At 45.2% G+C, this 17,742-nt stretch overlaps 1 protein-coding gene across 2 annotated transcripts in view; it reads right to left on the reverse strand.

Annotated features, from left to right (window-relative positions):
* The window catches only part of ZDHHC9 (zDHHC palmitoyltransferase 9), a 60,220-nt gene that overhangs the window by 20,250 nt on the left and 22,228 nt on the right, over positions 1-17,742 (reverse strand). For both annotated transcript variants that reach the window (XM_089664247.1, XM_089664246.1), the window contains exons 3-6: positions 17,429-17,587; positions 15,007-15,144; positions 11,652-11,701; positions 6,172-6,273 (exon numbers count right to left, since the gene is read on the reverse strand). In XM_089664247.1, the coding sequence (XP_089520373.1) occupies positions 6,172-6,273; positions 11,652-11,701; positions 15,007-15,144; positions 17,429-17,587 (449 nt within the window). The remainder of the gene's footprint in view (positions 1-6,171; positions 6,274-11,651; positions 11,702-15,006; positions 15,145-17,428; positions 17,588-17,742) is intronic.

The following is a 17,742-nucleotide window of genomic DNA, read 5'->3' on the forward strand; positions in this document are numbered from 1 at the left end:
ATTGATGGTCAGTGGGAAGAATACCCTCATCACATTGAAAGCCAGTGGGAAGAATGCCCCATCACATTGAAAGCCAGTGGGAAGAATGTCTCCATTTACACTGATGTACATTGAAAGCCAGTGGGAAGAATGCACCCAATACAATGGTGGTCAGTGGGAAGAATGCACCCAATACAATGGTGGTCAGTGAGAAGAATGTCCCCAATACAATGGTGGTCAGTGGGAAGAATGTCCCCAATACAATGGTGGTCAGTGGGAAGAATGTCCCCAATACAGTGGTGGTCGTTGGGAAGAATGTCCCCGATACAATGGTGGTCAATGGGAAGAATGCCCCCATTACTTTGTTGTCCAGTGCGGAGAATGCTCCCATTACTTTCATGGTCAAATGGAAAATACCCCCCATTACCTTCATGGTCAGTTGGAAGATTGCCCCCCAGTACATTGATGGTTGTTAGGAAGAAGGTCTCCTATTACATTGATAGTAACTGGGAAGAATGCCCTTATTACATTGATGGCCAGTGGAAAGAATGCCCCCCGTTATATTGATGGTCATTGGGAATAATGTCCTCCATTACATTGATGATCATTGGGAAGAATGTCTTCCAATACATTGATGGTCCTTGAGAAGATTGTCTCCATTGCCTTTATGACCAGTGTGAGGAAAGTCACCCATTTCATCGATGGCCAGAGGGAAGAATACCTCCCATTTCATTGATGACCAGTGGGAAGAATGCCCCCCATTTCATAGATGGCCAGTGGGAAGAATGCCCCGAATTCATGGATGGCCAGTGGGAAGAATGCCCCCCATTTCATGGATGGCCAGTGGGAAGAATGCCCCCCATTTCATGGATGGCCAGTGGGAAGAATGCCCCCCATTTCATAGATGGCCAGTGGGAAGAATGCCCCGAATTCATGGATGGCCAGTGGGAAGAATGCCCCCCATTTCATGGATGGCCAGTGGGAAGAATGCCCCCCATTTCATGGATGGCCAGTGGGAAGAATGCCCCCCATTTCATGGATGGCCAGTGGGAAGAATGCCCCCCATTTCATGGATAGCCAGTGGGAAGAATGCCCCCCATTTCATGGATGGCCAGTGGGAAGAATGCCCCCCATTTCATGGATGGCCAGTGGGAAGAATGCCCCCCATGTCATGGATGGCCAGTGGGAAGAATGCCCCCATTTCATGGATGGCCAGTGGGAAGAATGCCCCCCATTTCATGGATGGCCAGTGGGAAGAATGCCCCCCATGTCATGGATGGCCAGTGGGAAGAATGCCCCCCATGTCATGGATGGCCAGTGGGAAGAATGCCCCCATTTCATGGATGGCCAGTGGGAAGAATGCCCCCCAATTCATGGATGGCCAGTGGGAAGAATGCCCCCCAATTCATGGATGGCCAGTGGGAAGAATGCTCCCTATGTCATGGATGGCCAGTGGGAAGAATGCCCCCCATTTCATGGATGGCCAGTGGGAAGAATGCCCCCCATTTCATGGATGGCCAGTGGAAAAAATGCCCCCTATGTCATGGATGGCCATTGGGAAGAATGCCCCCTATGTCATGGATGGCCAGTGGGAAGAATGCCCCCCATTTCATGGATGGCCAGTGGGAAGAATGCCCCCTATGTCATGGATGGCCATTGGGAAGAATGCCCCCTATGTCATGGATGGCCAGTGGGAAGAATGCCCCCCATTTCATGGATGGCCAGTGGGAAGAATGTCTTTCAATACACTGATGTCTAGTGAGATGAATGATCCCATTACATTGCTGGTCAGTATGGACAATGTCCCCATTGCAGTGGAGGTCCAAACGTCACCTTCACAGACGGCTAAAGAGATCACCGATGTCAAGCAGTTGCTCATGCCAATTGGCACCGGCAAGTTTTACAGTGCGTTGCTGCAATGCACTAGTGTGAACAAGCCCTAAGCTCAATCACTTTAAATCACCCTTTACCAAATCTTAAGGGATGGGTTCACACCAAAGCCTTATGCCTTGGCACACGTATTTTGCCACTGAGTGCTGTTGTGTCATTTATACAGCTTGCCAATGAATGGCACCACAACTCACTACTAGAAATTGGATGGATTAAAAAAAAAGCAACCAATCACAGCTGGTCTTTTGCAAAACTGACTCCAGTGAACCGATATCTGGTTGGTGGCTTTGATCTACTACAGCTAAAAGAACATCAAGGTGTAATTATTACCCATCTGCAGGAAATTCAATATTGTGAAGTCACGTGCTTGCTGGGAAGACGTGACGGCGGTGAGGCACAGACTGGCTCATACCTCAGGGTGACCTCACTCAGATTCTCAGTATACGAAGACACTGGAGGCGTTTGCTCATCCAAAGTCAACCCTTCGTGTGTCCAAAGTCATTACTCATATTAGTGCTGCAGTCACTGTAGAGGTTGCCGCATGCGTCACTGTACTCCTCCGACAGCTCCGGAGAGCGCATAACCGTTTCCAACAACAAAAGAAAACCCAGCGGGAAAAGTGGACCTGTACTGAATTAACCACCTCGGCTCCCAAACCTGCACAGCCCATACGGAGCAGAGCAAGTTTTACATTTCCTCTATGGACCATTTTATTTGGCGACATCTTTGTCACCGCTTAAGGTAATGTAACACATACATCAGTTCTCCCATAAAAAAAGTATTTTGTTTTCTTTTGGATCTTTACACAAAAAGATGTGAAAAAAAAAAAATAGGACAAAAATTAAACCGTTTTTTTTTTATCAGTGTCTTTATGAAAAAAGGAAATAAAATTAGTTTTACTAAATATGTTTTCTATAATTTCTCCTATATAATTATGGAACTAAAATGAGGTTTCAGGTACAAAACATGGCCAAGTTAATATAAATAATAAATATAAATAAACAGCGCAAACATAGACCTCTCTATCAAATCAAATATATAAAGTGCAAACATATATAGAAAATTATATTAGTAGTGAAAGTCCATCATGATAATAGACAACAAAAGTTCAGAAAATTCGTGCAAAAAGATCAAAAATTCTTCTAATGAAAAGAAAAACTTCCACCTTCCACCCGTGCAAACCAACATCAAATGCACTCACCAGATATAGGTGAATGAAACGCCTTTTAGGAATTTTTATGGGATCCTAAACCCTCTTTCGTGTCCACTCTATAGGAATCCTCACCTTCAGTGTAGGCTCCACCATACAACCGGGGAGAGAAAATCTCAGATAGTGTGATATTGCAAACTACCGTTTTTAAATAAAATCAAGGATTAAGGCCACTCACATTTAAATCACTTTAAAAAGGCATATTTATTAGGACAAGCTTCTTCCAGATGGACAATGAATGTCAGACAACCTCCTCAGGAATCTCACATCACAGCTCCAGGATACAGCAGAAGCTCCACAGAGACCAAACATGCACAGATCCCAAAAGATGGCCGCTGGAACGCACCGCTCAGCGTGCGCTCCACTCACCGGAAGTGACGTGAGACGTACGGGGTAAAGACCGGAAATGCGTCAACGCGTTTCGCCCCTCCCATCGGGCGTTCTCAAGGTCTTGAGAACGCCCGATGGGAGGGGCGAAACGCGTTGACGCATTTCCGGTCTTTACCCCGTACGTCTCACGTCACTTCCGGTGAGTGGAGCGCACGCTGAGCGGTGCGTTCCAGCGGCCATCTTTTGGGATCTGTGCATGTTTGGTCTCTGTGGAGCTTCTGCTGTATCCTGGAGCTGTGATGTGAGATTCCTGAGGAGGTTGTCTGACATTCATTGTCCATCTGGAAGAAGCTTGTCCTAATAAATATGCCTTTTTAAAGTGATTTAAATGTGAGTGGCCTTAATCCTTGATTTTATTTAAAAACGGTAGTTTGCAATATCACACTATCTGAGATTTTCTCTCCCCGGTTGTATGGTGGAGCCTACACTGAAGGTGAGGATTCCTATAGAGTGGACACGAAAGAGGGTTTAGGATCCCATAAAAATTCCTAAAAGGCGTTTCATTCACCTATATCTGGTGAGTGCATTTGATGTTGGTTTGCACGGGTGGAAGGTGGAAGTTTTTCTTTTCATTAGAAGAATTTTTGATCTTTTTGCACAAATTTTCTGAACTTTTGTTGTCTATTATCATGATGGACTTTCACTACTAATATAATTTTCTATATATGTTTGCACTTTATATATTTGATTTGATAGAGAGGTCTATGTTTGCGCTGTTTATTTATATTTATCACATTTTGTGTTCATCACATTGCACAGCAGCAGGATAGATCCTGTAGTAGTGTTTTTCACTTGGCGCAGGAAGAATTTTTAGTAATATAAATAATAAAATAAAAAAAATACAGTAAAATAAAAATACAGTACAGTAAAAAAATAAAATAAAAATATATATAAATATTAATACATAAATGTAGAAAATATGTATTTTATACATACACATATATACACACACACACATTAATATATATAATATATATATATATTACAAATATATAATATAAATATATATATATATATTATAAATATATATAGATTTTTTAGCATTTTATTGTTATGCATCATGCAAGTAATACACAAAATACATACCAGCACAAAAAAAAATATTAAATGGTTTATTCAAAAAAACATATACAAACGAAAAAAAAAAGTCTGCAAAACAAAAGAACAGCTGGTGGGGGGGGGGGGCGCTAGTTGATTATGGTTAGCTAATGGATGTAAGGGGTACATTCTTTTTTTGTAAAATAAAACCACAGTTACTACATTGATCTCCACTAGCTTCCAGGTCCCCTTCTGTTTACTGAACACGAGACTTTACTTTGCTCGCTCAGTGGGCGCCATTCAGAAGATACCTTCCTTGCATTTTCTCAAATGCAAAGCGCTCTGATTGGACGAAGTGGAGATTGTGATGTCATTACTTCACCTCTCTAATTCGTCAAATCAGGGAACGATTTACATTCATTGATAGAATGCAAAGTGTTCTCTGAATGGTGCCCGAGCCAAGTGGCCAACCTCCTGTGTTCATAATGCAGCAGGACAGTCACTCGGCACGGGACCTGGAGATCAATGTAGCATCGGTGTAGTAGTGGAGTCAACTTCAGTGATTTCCAGCTTCTAGGGGGATCCCACAGGTGTGGCATACACCAGTGGTCTCCAAACTGTGGCCCTTTGCTTGCTTTTATCCAGACCTTGGGGCATGATTTCATCCACTGATACCAACAATGGGGCATAATCCCCCTCCCCCCAATTACCACCAATGATGGGGCAGAATTCCTCCCCACTGACACCAATGATGGGGCAGAATTCCTCCCCACTGACACCAATGATGGGGCACAATTCCTCCCCACTGACACCAATGATGGGGCACAATTCCTCCCCACTGACACCAATGATGGGGCACAATTCCTCCCCACTGACACTAAGGATGTGGCACAATCCCCCCCCCCACTGACACCAATGATGGGGCACAATTCCCCCCCCCCACTGACACTAATGATGGGGCACATTTTCCCCCCACTGACACCAATGATGGGGCACAATTCCCCCCACTGACACCAATGATGGGGCACAATTCCCCACCACTGACACCAAATGATGGGGCACAATTCCCCACCACTGACACCAATGATGGGGCACAATTCCCCCTACTGACACTAATGATGGGGCACAATTCTCCCCCATTGACATTATGATGGGGCACAATTCCTCCCCACTGACATTATGATGGGGTACAATTACCCCCATTGACACCAATGATGGGGCACAATTACCCCCCCACTGACAATGATGGGGCACAATCCCCCCCCCCCACTGACACCAATGATGGGGCACAATTACCCCCCTGACACCAAAGATGGGGCACAATTACCCCCCTGACACCAAAGATGGGGCACAATTCCTCCCACTGACACCAATGATGGGGGCACAATTCCTCCATTAGTGTTTTTTCCCACCGATGTCAGAACCTTTTCTACTTCCACTGGCCACAGTCTGGCCCCCCCATAAAGTCTTAAGGATCACAAACTGGCCTTTTGTTTTGAAAGTTTGGAGATCCCTGGTATATGCAGTACATAGTTACATTAGTCTAAGCTGAAACAAAGTAACTATGTATAAAATATCCATACCTGGATTTCAGATTTAGGAGATTAATAACATGACAAAATAAATAAAAAAAACAACCCACCCCCACCCGTCCATTTACTCACATCTTCATTGGTCGTCTGGTTCAGAGATACCAGGAATGTATGGAATCCGGTTAATCCCACCACAGACCACAGTGTGAAGAAACAGATGAACACTTCCAGGACTGTGCAGAGGAGTTAAGGAGCTGCAACACAACCTGAGCCGGAATTCAAATTTATTTGACAAGGGTACCTCCTAACCGGCCCAGGGTGTCTGCATGAGATAGAACCCATCGATGGAAACATTCTAAAAATTGTAAATCTATATACGGTAATCTATAAAAGTGGCCACAAATGTATCAAGATGATCATTCAATTAGCCCTTCGATGACTGGGGAGTCTGGATTAAATAAGAATGCTAAACCACAGACCTTCTATAACTGATCGATTTAGCGAGCTCTCAACCGATTTTCACCAGTCATGGTGGGATCTTGCTGATCATCTATCAAACATATAATTATCTAAAATATATTAATATCTATTTATCTACAGTCATGGCCAAAAATCTCCCCCCCCCCCCCCCGCATTTCTGTCAGATAACACACCACTTCACCCAGAAAATTGTTGCAATGACAAATGTTTCGGCATTCCCGTGTTTCTTTTGTTTGTATCGGTATGACACAAAAAGTGGAGAAACAGAAAGCCAAAAACTTGACACATTCCATGCAAAACCCCAACAATGGACTGGGCAAAATTATTGGGAATCTCAATGTAATATTTGGTAGCACACCCCTTGGGGGAAAAAAAACTGAAATCAATGGCTTCCAGTAACCATCAATGAGTTTCTTCCAGCTCTCTACTGGAATTTTGGAGCGCTCTTCTTTCGCCAACTGCTCCAAGTCTCTCAGATTGGAAGGGTTCCTTTTCCCAACTGCTGGACAGAATTATTGACACAAAATTGTAAGAAATAATTCAATTCCAAGTCTGTGATGCTCCTGTAATTTGTAATTAAACTCCCCTGTATCAATGACCAGGTGCTGACAATACAGAAATCACACCGGGAACCAGTTAAAATGGTGAAAAATGGACTCCACCTTTCTGTTGTGTGTCTCTGTGTGCCACATGAAGCATGGAGAAGAGAAAGAGACGCAAAGAATTGCCTGAGGATTGGAGAACAAAACTTGTGGAAAATCATGGTTGATGGACAATCTCAAGGTTACAAGTCCATCTCCAGAGATCTTAATATTCCTGTGTCCACTGTGCGCAACATTGTCAAGAAGTTTACAGCCCATGGAACTGTAGTTAATCTCCCTGGACTTGGACGAAAGAGAAAAATTGATCAAAGATTGCAATGAAGGATTGTTGGAATGGTGGCTAAAGAGCCTCAACCAACTTCCAGACAAATTCAAGCTGACCTTCAGGCACCGGGTACAACTATGTCAGCTCGCATTATACGTCGCCATCTGAATGAAAAGGGACGCTATGGTAGGAGACCCAGGAGGACCCCACTGCTGATACAGAAATATGGTAGGAGACCCAGGAGGACCCCACTGCTGACACAGAAATATGGTAGGAAACCCAGGAGGACCCCACTGCTGACACAGAAATATGGTAGGAGACCCAGGAGGACCCCACTGCTGACACAGAAATATGGTAGGAGACCCAGGAGGACCCCACTGCTGACACAGGAATATGGTAGGAGACCCAGGAGGACCCCACTGCTGACACAGAAATATGGTAGGAGACCCAGGAGGACCCCACTGCTGACACAGAAATATGGTAGGAGACCCAGGAGGACCTCACTGCTGACACAGAAATATGGTAGGAGACCCAGGAGGACCTCACTGCTGACACAGAAATATGGTAGGAGACCCAGGAGGACCCCACTGCTGACACAGAAATATGGTAGGAGACCCAGGAGGACCTCACTGCTGACACAGAAATATGGTAGGAGACCCAGGAGGACCCCACTGCTGACACAGAAATGTGGTAGGAGACCCAGGAGGACCTCACTGCTGACACAGAAATGTGGTAGGAGATCCAGGAGGAGCTCACTGCTGACACAGAAATGTGGTAGGAGATCCAGGAGGACCCCACTGCTGACACAGAAATGTGGTAGGAGATCCAGGAGGACCCCACTGCTGACACAGAAATATGGTAGGAGACCCAGGAGGACCTCACTGCTGACACAGAAATATGGTAGGAGACCCAGGAGGACCCCACTGCAGACACAGAAATATGGTAGGAGACCCAGGAGGACCTCACTGCCGACATAGAAATATGGTAGGAGATCCAGGAGGACCCCACTGCTGACAGAGAAACATGAAGAAAAAAAAGCCAGATTGGAGTTTGCCAAAACTTACCTGAGGAAGCCAAAGTCCTTTTGGGAGAATGTGCTGTGGACAGATGGAACAAAATGACAGCTTTTTGGTCAAGCCCATCATTCTACTGATTTCAGAAAAAGCAATGAGGCCTTTAAAGAAAATTATCCAGTCCCTACAGTCACACATGGTGGGGGTCACTGATGGTTTGGGGTTGCTTTGCTGCTTCAGGCACTGGATGTCTTGGCTGTGTGCATGGCATTATGATATCTGAAGACTACCAAAGAATTATGGGGTACAATGCAGGGCCCGGTCTCAGAAAGTTGGGTCTCCAATGTCAAAGGTCATGGTCTTCCAGCAGGACAATGACCCAAAGCTCACGTCAAAAAGCCCCCAGAAATGGTTTCAGACAAAGCGTTGGAGAGGACTGAACTGGCCAGCAATGAGTCCAGATCTCAATCCCATAGAGCTCCTGTGGAGAGATCTCAGAACAGCAGTTGGGAAAAGGAACCCTTCCAATCTGAGAGACCTGGAGCAGTTGGTGAAAGAAGAGCGATCCAAAATTCCAGTAGAGAGGTGGAAGAAACTCATTGATGGTTACAGGAAGCCATTGATTTCAGTTTTTTTTCCCTAAGGGGTTTGCTACTAAATATTACAACGAGGGGGCCCAATAATTTTGCCCAGTCCATTTTTAGGGTTTTGCATGGAATGTGTCAGATTTGGCTTTTTGTTTCTTCACTTTCTTGTGTCATACCGATACAAAGAAAATAAACTCTGAGAATGAGAATGCCTAAACATTTGTAATTGCAACAATTTTCTGGGCGCAGTGGTGCATTATCGGACAGAAATGCCTGGTGGACAAGATGTCTGTCTGTCAGTCGGTCTGGCTCTCAAATATCTGTACTTGTATAAAAAAAAAACAACAAAAAAAAAACTGATCATAAAATGATAATTTAATTGGCATGCGCTCCATGATTCAATATTTCTATCCAGCAATATATCTCTTGTTGGTGATCGTTCATATTTAAACCAAAACACAAATCATACGTCTATGGCCACCAGAATCAAAGCTTAATGGAGGCCATATACACTTCAATTTTATCTGATCGATGTGCAATTCAATCAAAACGATGGAACCCACAGAGAATAGCCATAACGTCCCTTCCGATTGGTTTAGACTGAATTTAAGTCAGATTTGTTCAAACTGAGTCAATTGGAAAAAGTGGAAAATGACTTGATCGGTTTGCATATAATCGGCAGCACTGGGATACTTCCTTTATGAATGCAATTGCATTTTGACCGATCAGATTTTGAGATTACAGAATGGAATGATGTGACTGAAAACGTACGATCGTAAGTTACAATCACATCTTATCTATCCAATCATCACAAATTACAGACCTGGCATTTGATAGATTTTGATGCTGGCAAGACAAATATTTTTAATTTGTTTCTAACTGATCGAATGATTATCTGCGGTTGCGTCAGACCACCTGATCATAAAATGATTCAGGCCCCATTCACACGGAGATGAAAAAAAAGTTGCTTATACAAGTGTTCGATGTTATTTTTTTTTTTTCAGCCTGACCATTTCATTGGCTCTTGCTGCTGTCAATCACAACCAGTGAGCCAATGGGGAGAGAGTGGGAACGAGCCATGCCTCTGTGTATGAATGGACACACAGGCAGCGGCTTGGGCGTGAGCCTACTTGGGTGCCCCTCACGAGGGAGGGGCCAGGAGCGCCGGTGGGGGACCTGAGAGGAAGAGAGTGAGGGCTGCTCTGTGCAAAACCATAACACAGAGCAGGCAATATAATTTTTTTTTTTTGCATTTATTATCACTTTAATGTCTCTATAAAGAGGACCTGTCTCCTGCCCAGTGCTATCACAGATGGCTTGTTAGCTGCCTTGTGACAGCAATAAATGTAACCTCTTCACGCCGCCGAATGCAAATGTGCTGCCTCCTGGCATCAGGGCCTAGACGCCAAGCGGCCACACATTCGCGTTCCATTAAAAAAGAACATATGTGCTGAGAGCGCGTGCCCTGCGCGCTCCCAGCATACATGTCCGGTACTCACGGAAAGGTCCCGATCTCCTCTTTCGATCGGGACCTTTCCCGATCATGTGACCACTGTGACGGCGTGTCACGGCGGTCAAATGACCACAAACCCCGCCCCGCCTCCTGGCTTCTGAAACCCTTAAAGGGCCGGGAGGCGCTGGTGTAAGGGGTTAAAGAAAAAAAAAAAAAAAAGGGTAAAAATGTTTTATTTCTTTAAAGTATCCCTGTCACCCCATCCACACCCCAATTAAAAAGAGCAGCGAAGGGCGAGCACATGAAAGTAACCATAAATTGCGTTGCATATCTGCGATATTGATACGGACATCAGAGTGGCAGTAATAATCTTAGGGTCAGAATTTACACTTCAATCTGATGACCTGTAAAGAATTTTAAAGTGCCACCTATGGACAATTTTGAGGACCATAGTTTTCTGCGATTCCAAAGGTGTGTGCAATTTTAAGACTTAACATGTTTGGTATCTATTTACTTGATGCATCCCAATCTTTTTTTATTTTACCAAAAAATTGCGTATATTAATGTGTTTATTGCACAAAAAAAAATTTAATTTTAGTGTATTTTTTCAAAAAAATATGCTTTGGTAAATGGCCGAGCAAACATAGCGCTGAAAAAAAAAAAAATTGCAACTAGCACCATTCTATTTCCTACATACAAAATATATAATGTTCGGGGGTTAAAAGAACATACAAAACATTTTAGATTTCAATGTATACGAAAAAAAAAACATTGTTGCGGGTTATACTTCTGCACATTTCCATGCACTGCAGTGCTCCACGATCCGTTACAGCACCTGGGAACGCGCTGCAAAAAAAGTAACACTTTTTTTTTTTTTTTAGGGGAAAAAAAAAAAAAGACGTTGCATATTTTGCGCAATGCGAGGTGCTGCAACAGATCATAATGGACTGAGCTAAAACCATAGGACCTGAGACCTGCCTTGTCTATACACTGGGTTATGGTGCCCAATGCTGCTGGTGTGAGTGAGCTCTTAGTTCTGGTGAGGGGGAATTTCCCCAGCAGAGATGCAGAAAGCAACAAACCTGACAGGGGGGGGGGGGGGGGGTCTAACCCTCCATCCAAAACTGAACAAAAAAAAAAAAGGCCCTAGATAGGCATTATCAGCAGTACTGGGTCCCACACATCGGGCTGCATTCTATCAGTAGAAGGATATGTTCCTGGACTTTCTTTCAGCGTGTTCAGGAAGCCAACTTTTACGGAATCTAAAAAGAGAAAAATAATGACATATAAAAGGAGTATTATAAAACAGAATCTCACTTGAAGACACAGATCAAAAGAAGGACCTATTTTGTTAAGTGACCTGAAGGCCAACTCCACCTCTAACAGATAATGTACCTCCAGGTAGACAAAGTCTTGCTCTGGTCCGTTTTGAAAATGAAGCCTAGAAAGGCCTGCAAAGCATCACTTCTGCATTTCTGGCCTAGGTGAGAATGATACCCATGGCCCCTCCTGACCTAGGTGAGAATGATACCCAGGGCCCCTCCTGGCCTAGGTGAGAATGATACCCAGGGTCCCTCCTGGCCTAGGTGAGAATGATACCCAGGGCCCCTCCTGGCCTAGGTGAGAATGATACCCAGGGCCCCTCCTGGCCTAGGTGAGAATGATACCCAGGGCCCCTCCTGGCCTAGGTGAGAATGATACCCAGGGCCCCTCCTGGCCTAGGTGAGAATGATACCCAGGTTCCCTCCTGGCCTAGGTGAGAATGATACCCAGGTCCCCTCCTGGCCTAGGTGAGAATGATACCCAGGGCCCCTCCTGGCCTAGGTGAGAATGGTACCCAGGGTCCCTCCTGGCCTAGGTGAGAATGATACCCAGGTCCCCTCCTGGCCTAGGTGAGAATGATACCCAGGGCCCCTCCTGGCCTAGGTGAGAATGATACCCAGGGCCCCTCCTGGCCTAGGTGAGAATGGTACCCAGGGTCCCTCCTGGCCTAGGTGAGAATGATACCCAGGGTCCCTCCTGGCCTAGGTGAGAATGATACCCAGGGCCCCTCCTGGCCTAGGTGAGAATGATACCCAGGGCCCCTCCTGGCCTAGGTGAGAATGATACCCAGGGCCCCTCCTGGCCTAGGTGAGAATGGTACCCAGGGTCCCTCCTGGCCTAGGTGAGAATGATACCCAGGTTCCCTCCTGGCCTAGGTGAGAATGATACCCAGGGCCCCTCCTGGCCTAGGTGAGAATGATACCCAGGGCCCCTCCTGGCCTAGGTGAGAATGATACCCAGGGCCCCTCCTGCCCTCTTCCAAGATACTGAGTGTGCGCAGTTGTGCCGCAGGGCTTTGAAGCCCTTCCTTTCTCAAAGCCCTGCAACACATCTGCACACATGCGAGCTTCCCTGCATATGTTCAAAGATGGGTAGAGCAACAGTCCCAAAACTTTTGCATCTTTGCACACATGCAAGAAATATCCTGCGGGTGTGCAGATGTAGCAAAGGGCTTTGTCAGGACCTGATGGCCAGGCAGAGCCCTTCGGTATATCTGCGCACGCACTGTAGTGGCAGCACAGGGGGGGAGGGGTCAAAGCTACAAAAAAATGGGGGCTGAAGCTTCTCTTTAATGGCAATTTTTTGTCTGCTGCGGTGCATTTGGAAGCCCATTTGCAGGAGATCTAAAGGCAATTTTATTCCCCTATTGTATAGAATAAGGGAGGGATATAACTCCTCCATCATCTCATTGCAAAGATTTCCCTTTATTTCCTGTCCCATGTCCCCTTTGGAAAATTTCCCCTCTATTCTTGTTCTAGGAATAATGGTATAAAGAGAGGGAGAATCTTCCTTACAAGGCATAGACAGATATATGCCTAACATTTCCATCTGGGTGCACTGTGGACACACTGTTCCCATCTGAGTGCACTGTAGACCCACTGTTCCCATCTGGGTACACTGTAGACCCAACATTCCTATGTGGGCACACTGTAGACCCAACATTCCCATCTGGGTACACCATAGACCCAACATTCTCATCTGGGTACACCATAGACCCAACATTCCCATTTGGGTACATTATAAACCCAACATTCCCATTTGGGTACATTATAAACCCAACATTCCCATTTGGGTACATTATAAACCCAACATTCCCATTTGGGTACATTGTATTCCCAATATTCCCATCTGGGTACATTGTATACCCAACATTCCCATCTGGGTACACCGTAGACCCAACATTCCCATCTGGGTACACCACAGACCCAACATTCAGATCTGGGTACACCGTAGACCCAACATTCCCATCTGGGTACACCGTAGACCCAACATTCCCATCTGGGTACACCGTAGACCCAACATTCCCATCTGGGTACACCGTAGACCCAACATTCCCATCTGGGTACACCGTAGACCCAACATTCCCATCTGGGTACACCGTAGACCCAACATTCCCATCTGGGTACACCGTAGACCCAACATTCCTATTTGGGTACACCGTAGACCCAACATTCCCATTTGGGTAAACCGTAGACCCAACATTCCCATTTGGGTAAACCGTAGACCCAACATTCCATCTTGGTACACCGTAGACCCAACATTACCACTGGAGTACACTGTAGACCCAACATTCCCATCTGGGTACACTGTAGACCCAACATTCTCACTGGAGTACACTGTAGACCCAACATTCCCATCTGGGTGCACTGTATACCAAACATTCCCATTTGAGTACACTGTATATCCAACATTCCCATCTGGGTGCACTGTATACCAAACAAACATTCTCATTTGAGTATACTGTATATCCAACATTCCCATCTGGGTACACTGTATACCCAACATTCCCATTTGAGTACATCGTAGACCCAACATTCCCATCTGGGTATACTTGTAGGCCCAACATTCCAATCTGGGTGCACTATAGAGATAACATTCCCATCTGAGCACACTGTACACCCAACATTCCCATCTGAGTATACTGTAGACCCAAAATTCCCATCTGAGTATACTGTAGACTCAAAATTCCCATCTGAGTATACTGTAGACCCAACATTCCCATCTGAGTATACTGTAGACCCAACATTCCCATCTGAGTATACTGTAAACCCAACATTCCCATATGGGTGCACTGTATACCCAATGGTCCTTACTGAGCACACTGTAGACCCAACATTCCAATCTGGGTGCACTGCAGACCCAACATTCCCATCTGGATACACTATAAAAGAGAGGGTGAATTTCCCTAATGGCCACAGACAGCAATAAAAACCTGACAGGTATTCTAATACCACTCCCCTCTATCTATAATGCACAAAAGAAATTTAAAAAAAAAAGAAAAGAAAAATGCCTTTAGTTATACTAATGGACTACCTTAATGCAATGCACACTAAAGCGAAGGCGTGAAACACACCACAGCGGACCACTCTGGTGTGAATGGGCTCTTAGTTTTTAAATCATCCATTTACTGCACAGAATAGACAGCACTCATACTCAAACATTTCCAATTTCTAAATAACCATTTCTATGGGGAGGCCACAATCTGCTGTAGGAAACATTGAAGTGGAAAGAAGGAGGGACCCACTGAGGACAACATAGACGATGTTGAAGGCGAATATGTAGATTGTCAGAAGGGACAAGGAAAGGATGAAGAGGTAGAAGTATCGATAATTCCTCTTTCCAACGCAGTTCCCCACCCATGGACAGTGATGGTCAAAACGCTCTGCGGAGGCACAGAAGACAAATGAGATTACAGGAGGCATAAAAGCAGCTTACTGGCATACAAATGTAATAAAGAAACAGTCATTTCTTCATGTTATTCTGTTTAAGATATACCATATGTACAAGAGAGATTCAAGTGTATCTAAATCTAAGCACAGTTCTATTTCTATATAGCGAGTCATTATGGGTGTACATGAGGTGGTCATATTTCCCTGTTACACACTCTGGCTCAACTGCCTTCTTAGTAGTGCTGCACAATGGTCATTCCCAGGGGTGGACTGACCATTCCGGCACTAGGGCACTGCCCGAGGGCCCAGGGTCAGTAGAGGCCCCATGAGATGCCACTAGTACCTTTCATAGGATATTTTGGGTGCGGTTTCGAGTGTGGGTGAGGACACAGGGGCCCCTTGCTTCCCTATTGCCCGGGGGCCCCATGAGTTGTCAGTCCGCCCCTGGTCATTCCACTATTCTCCCACTCTACGTCTGCCAGACAATTTCTCCCAGACTGAAAAAAAGATTTTCTGCAGTCTCCAATGACAAGAAAAACACACAATACTCCTCCCAGGAAAGATTATATGATCCGTTCCCTAGTCTTCATCCCCCCCACTTGTTGCAAGAAAGGTCATTTTTTACTCTACATAATGACATGAAATGGAGATGCCAAATCGAGAAAAGAGAACTGTGATGTGGTGGCTGCAATAGTTTCCTTTCTCTAGTTTTTCTTATTTATTTTCACCTGGTGATTCTTCAAGTAACGGTTCCTGTCGTGGGGTGACTATGCTCACTCTACTGCGAGTATGGAGGAGCAGCACTGAGGGCATCACATCTAGATACACTGTATATCTAACATTCAAATCTAGGTACACAGTATACCCAGCATTCCCATTCAGGTACACTATATACCCAACATTCCCATTTGCGCACACTGAACACCCAACTTTCTAATCTGGGTACACTGTATGCCCAATGTTCTCATTTTGGTGCACTGGTAGATCCAACCTTCCCTTTTGAGTACCCTGTAGACTTGGCATTCCCAATTGAGTACATTGTAAATGCAACCTTCTCATTTTGGTACACTGGTAGACCCAACCTTCTCTTTTGGGTACCCTGTAGACCCAACCTTCTCATTTGGGTACCCTGGTAGACCCAACCTTCTCATTTGGGTACCCTGGTAGACCCAACCTTCTCATTTGGGTACCCTGGTAGACCCAACCTTCTCATTCGGGTACCCTGGTAGACCCAACTTTCCTATTCGGGTACCCTGGTAGACCCAACTTTCCCATTTGTGTACACTGGTAGACCCAACCTTCCCAGTTGGGTACAATATAGACCAAGCATTCCCATTTGGGTACATTAAATACCCAACATGCACGTTTTGCTAAACTGTAGACCCACATTCTCATCTGGGTACATTATACACTCAACATGCCTATTCCCACATGGGTACCCTGTACATCCAATATTCCCACATGGGTACCCTGTAGATCCAACCTTCTCACATGGATACCCTGTAGACTCAACTTTCCCATTTGGGTACCCTGTAGATCCAACCTTCCCATTTGCCCATTTGGGTACCCTGTAGACCCAACCTTCCCATTTGGGTACCCTGCAGACCCAACCTTCCCATTTGGGTACCCTGCAGACCCACCTTCCCATTTGGGTACTCTATAGACCCAGATTCCCATTATGGTACAATATAGACCAAGCATTCCCATTTGGGTACATTAAATACCCAACATGCACATTTTGCTAAACTGTAGACCCACATTCTCATCTGGGTACATTATACACTCAACATGCCTATTTGGGTTCATTGTAGACCTAACATTCCTATTTGGGTACCCTGTACATCCAATATTCCCATTTGGGTACCCAGTAGACCCAACATTACTATCTGTGTACACTGCATACCCAACATTTTCATATAGGTAAACTGTATACCGGGGCGGACTGACAACTTACGGGGCCCACGGAAAATAGGGGATCATGGGGCCCCTGTGTCGCCAACACTCAAACCACACCAAAAAAAGCCTATGAAAGGTGCCAGGGGCATCTCATGGGGCCCCCTACTGACCCTGGGCCCTCGGGCAGTGCCCGAGTGGTCAGTCCGCCCCTGCTGTATACTCAACACTCTCATTTGGGTACACTGTATACCCAAACAAGCTCATTTTGGTGCATTGTAGATCTAACATTCTATTTCTGGTACATTGTAGACCCAGATTTCCCATTTGGTACACTCTAGACGCAACATTCCCATTTGGGTACAGCCTTCTCTAGTTACTCACCCACACAGTTATCACATATACTGCAGTGTGATGCTCGAGGAGGCCTGAAGATCTTGCACGTGTAACAGTATTTCAGCTTAACTATCTGATTGTTGATTTGGACATTTTTAATACGAGGTGGCGGGCGCTGACCTTGTGGCACGTTTCCATTGGCTGCCTCTGAAAGAAGAGATCAGATGTTATATTCATCTTTAGTGTCAGGGCTTGCATTTCCATGAGGCACCATAGGCCTGTCTCTATGGAAGGCAGAGGGAAGAAGAAAAAAAAAAAAAAAGAAGAAAAAAAGAGAAGAAAAAAAGAGAAGAAAAAAAAAG

This window comes from Staurois parvus, unplaced genomic scaffold (genome assembly GCF_062004578.1).
Source record: "Staurois parvus isolate SC_StPar_1 unplaced genomic scaffold, SC_StPar_1.0 ptg001867l, whole genome shotgun sequence".
Taxonomy (NCBI): Eukaryota; Metazoa; Chordata; class Amphibia; order Anura; family Ranidae; genus Staurois; species Staurois parvus.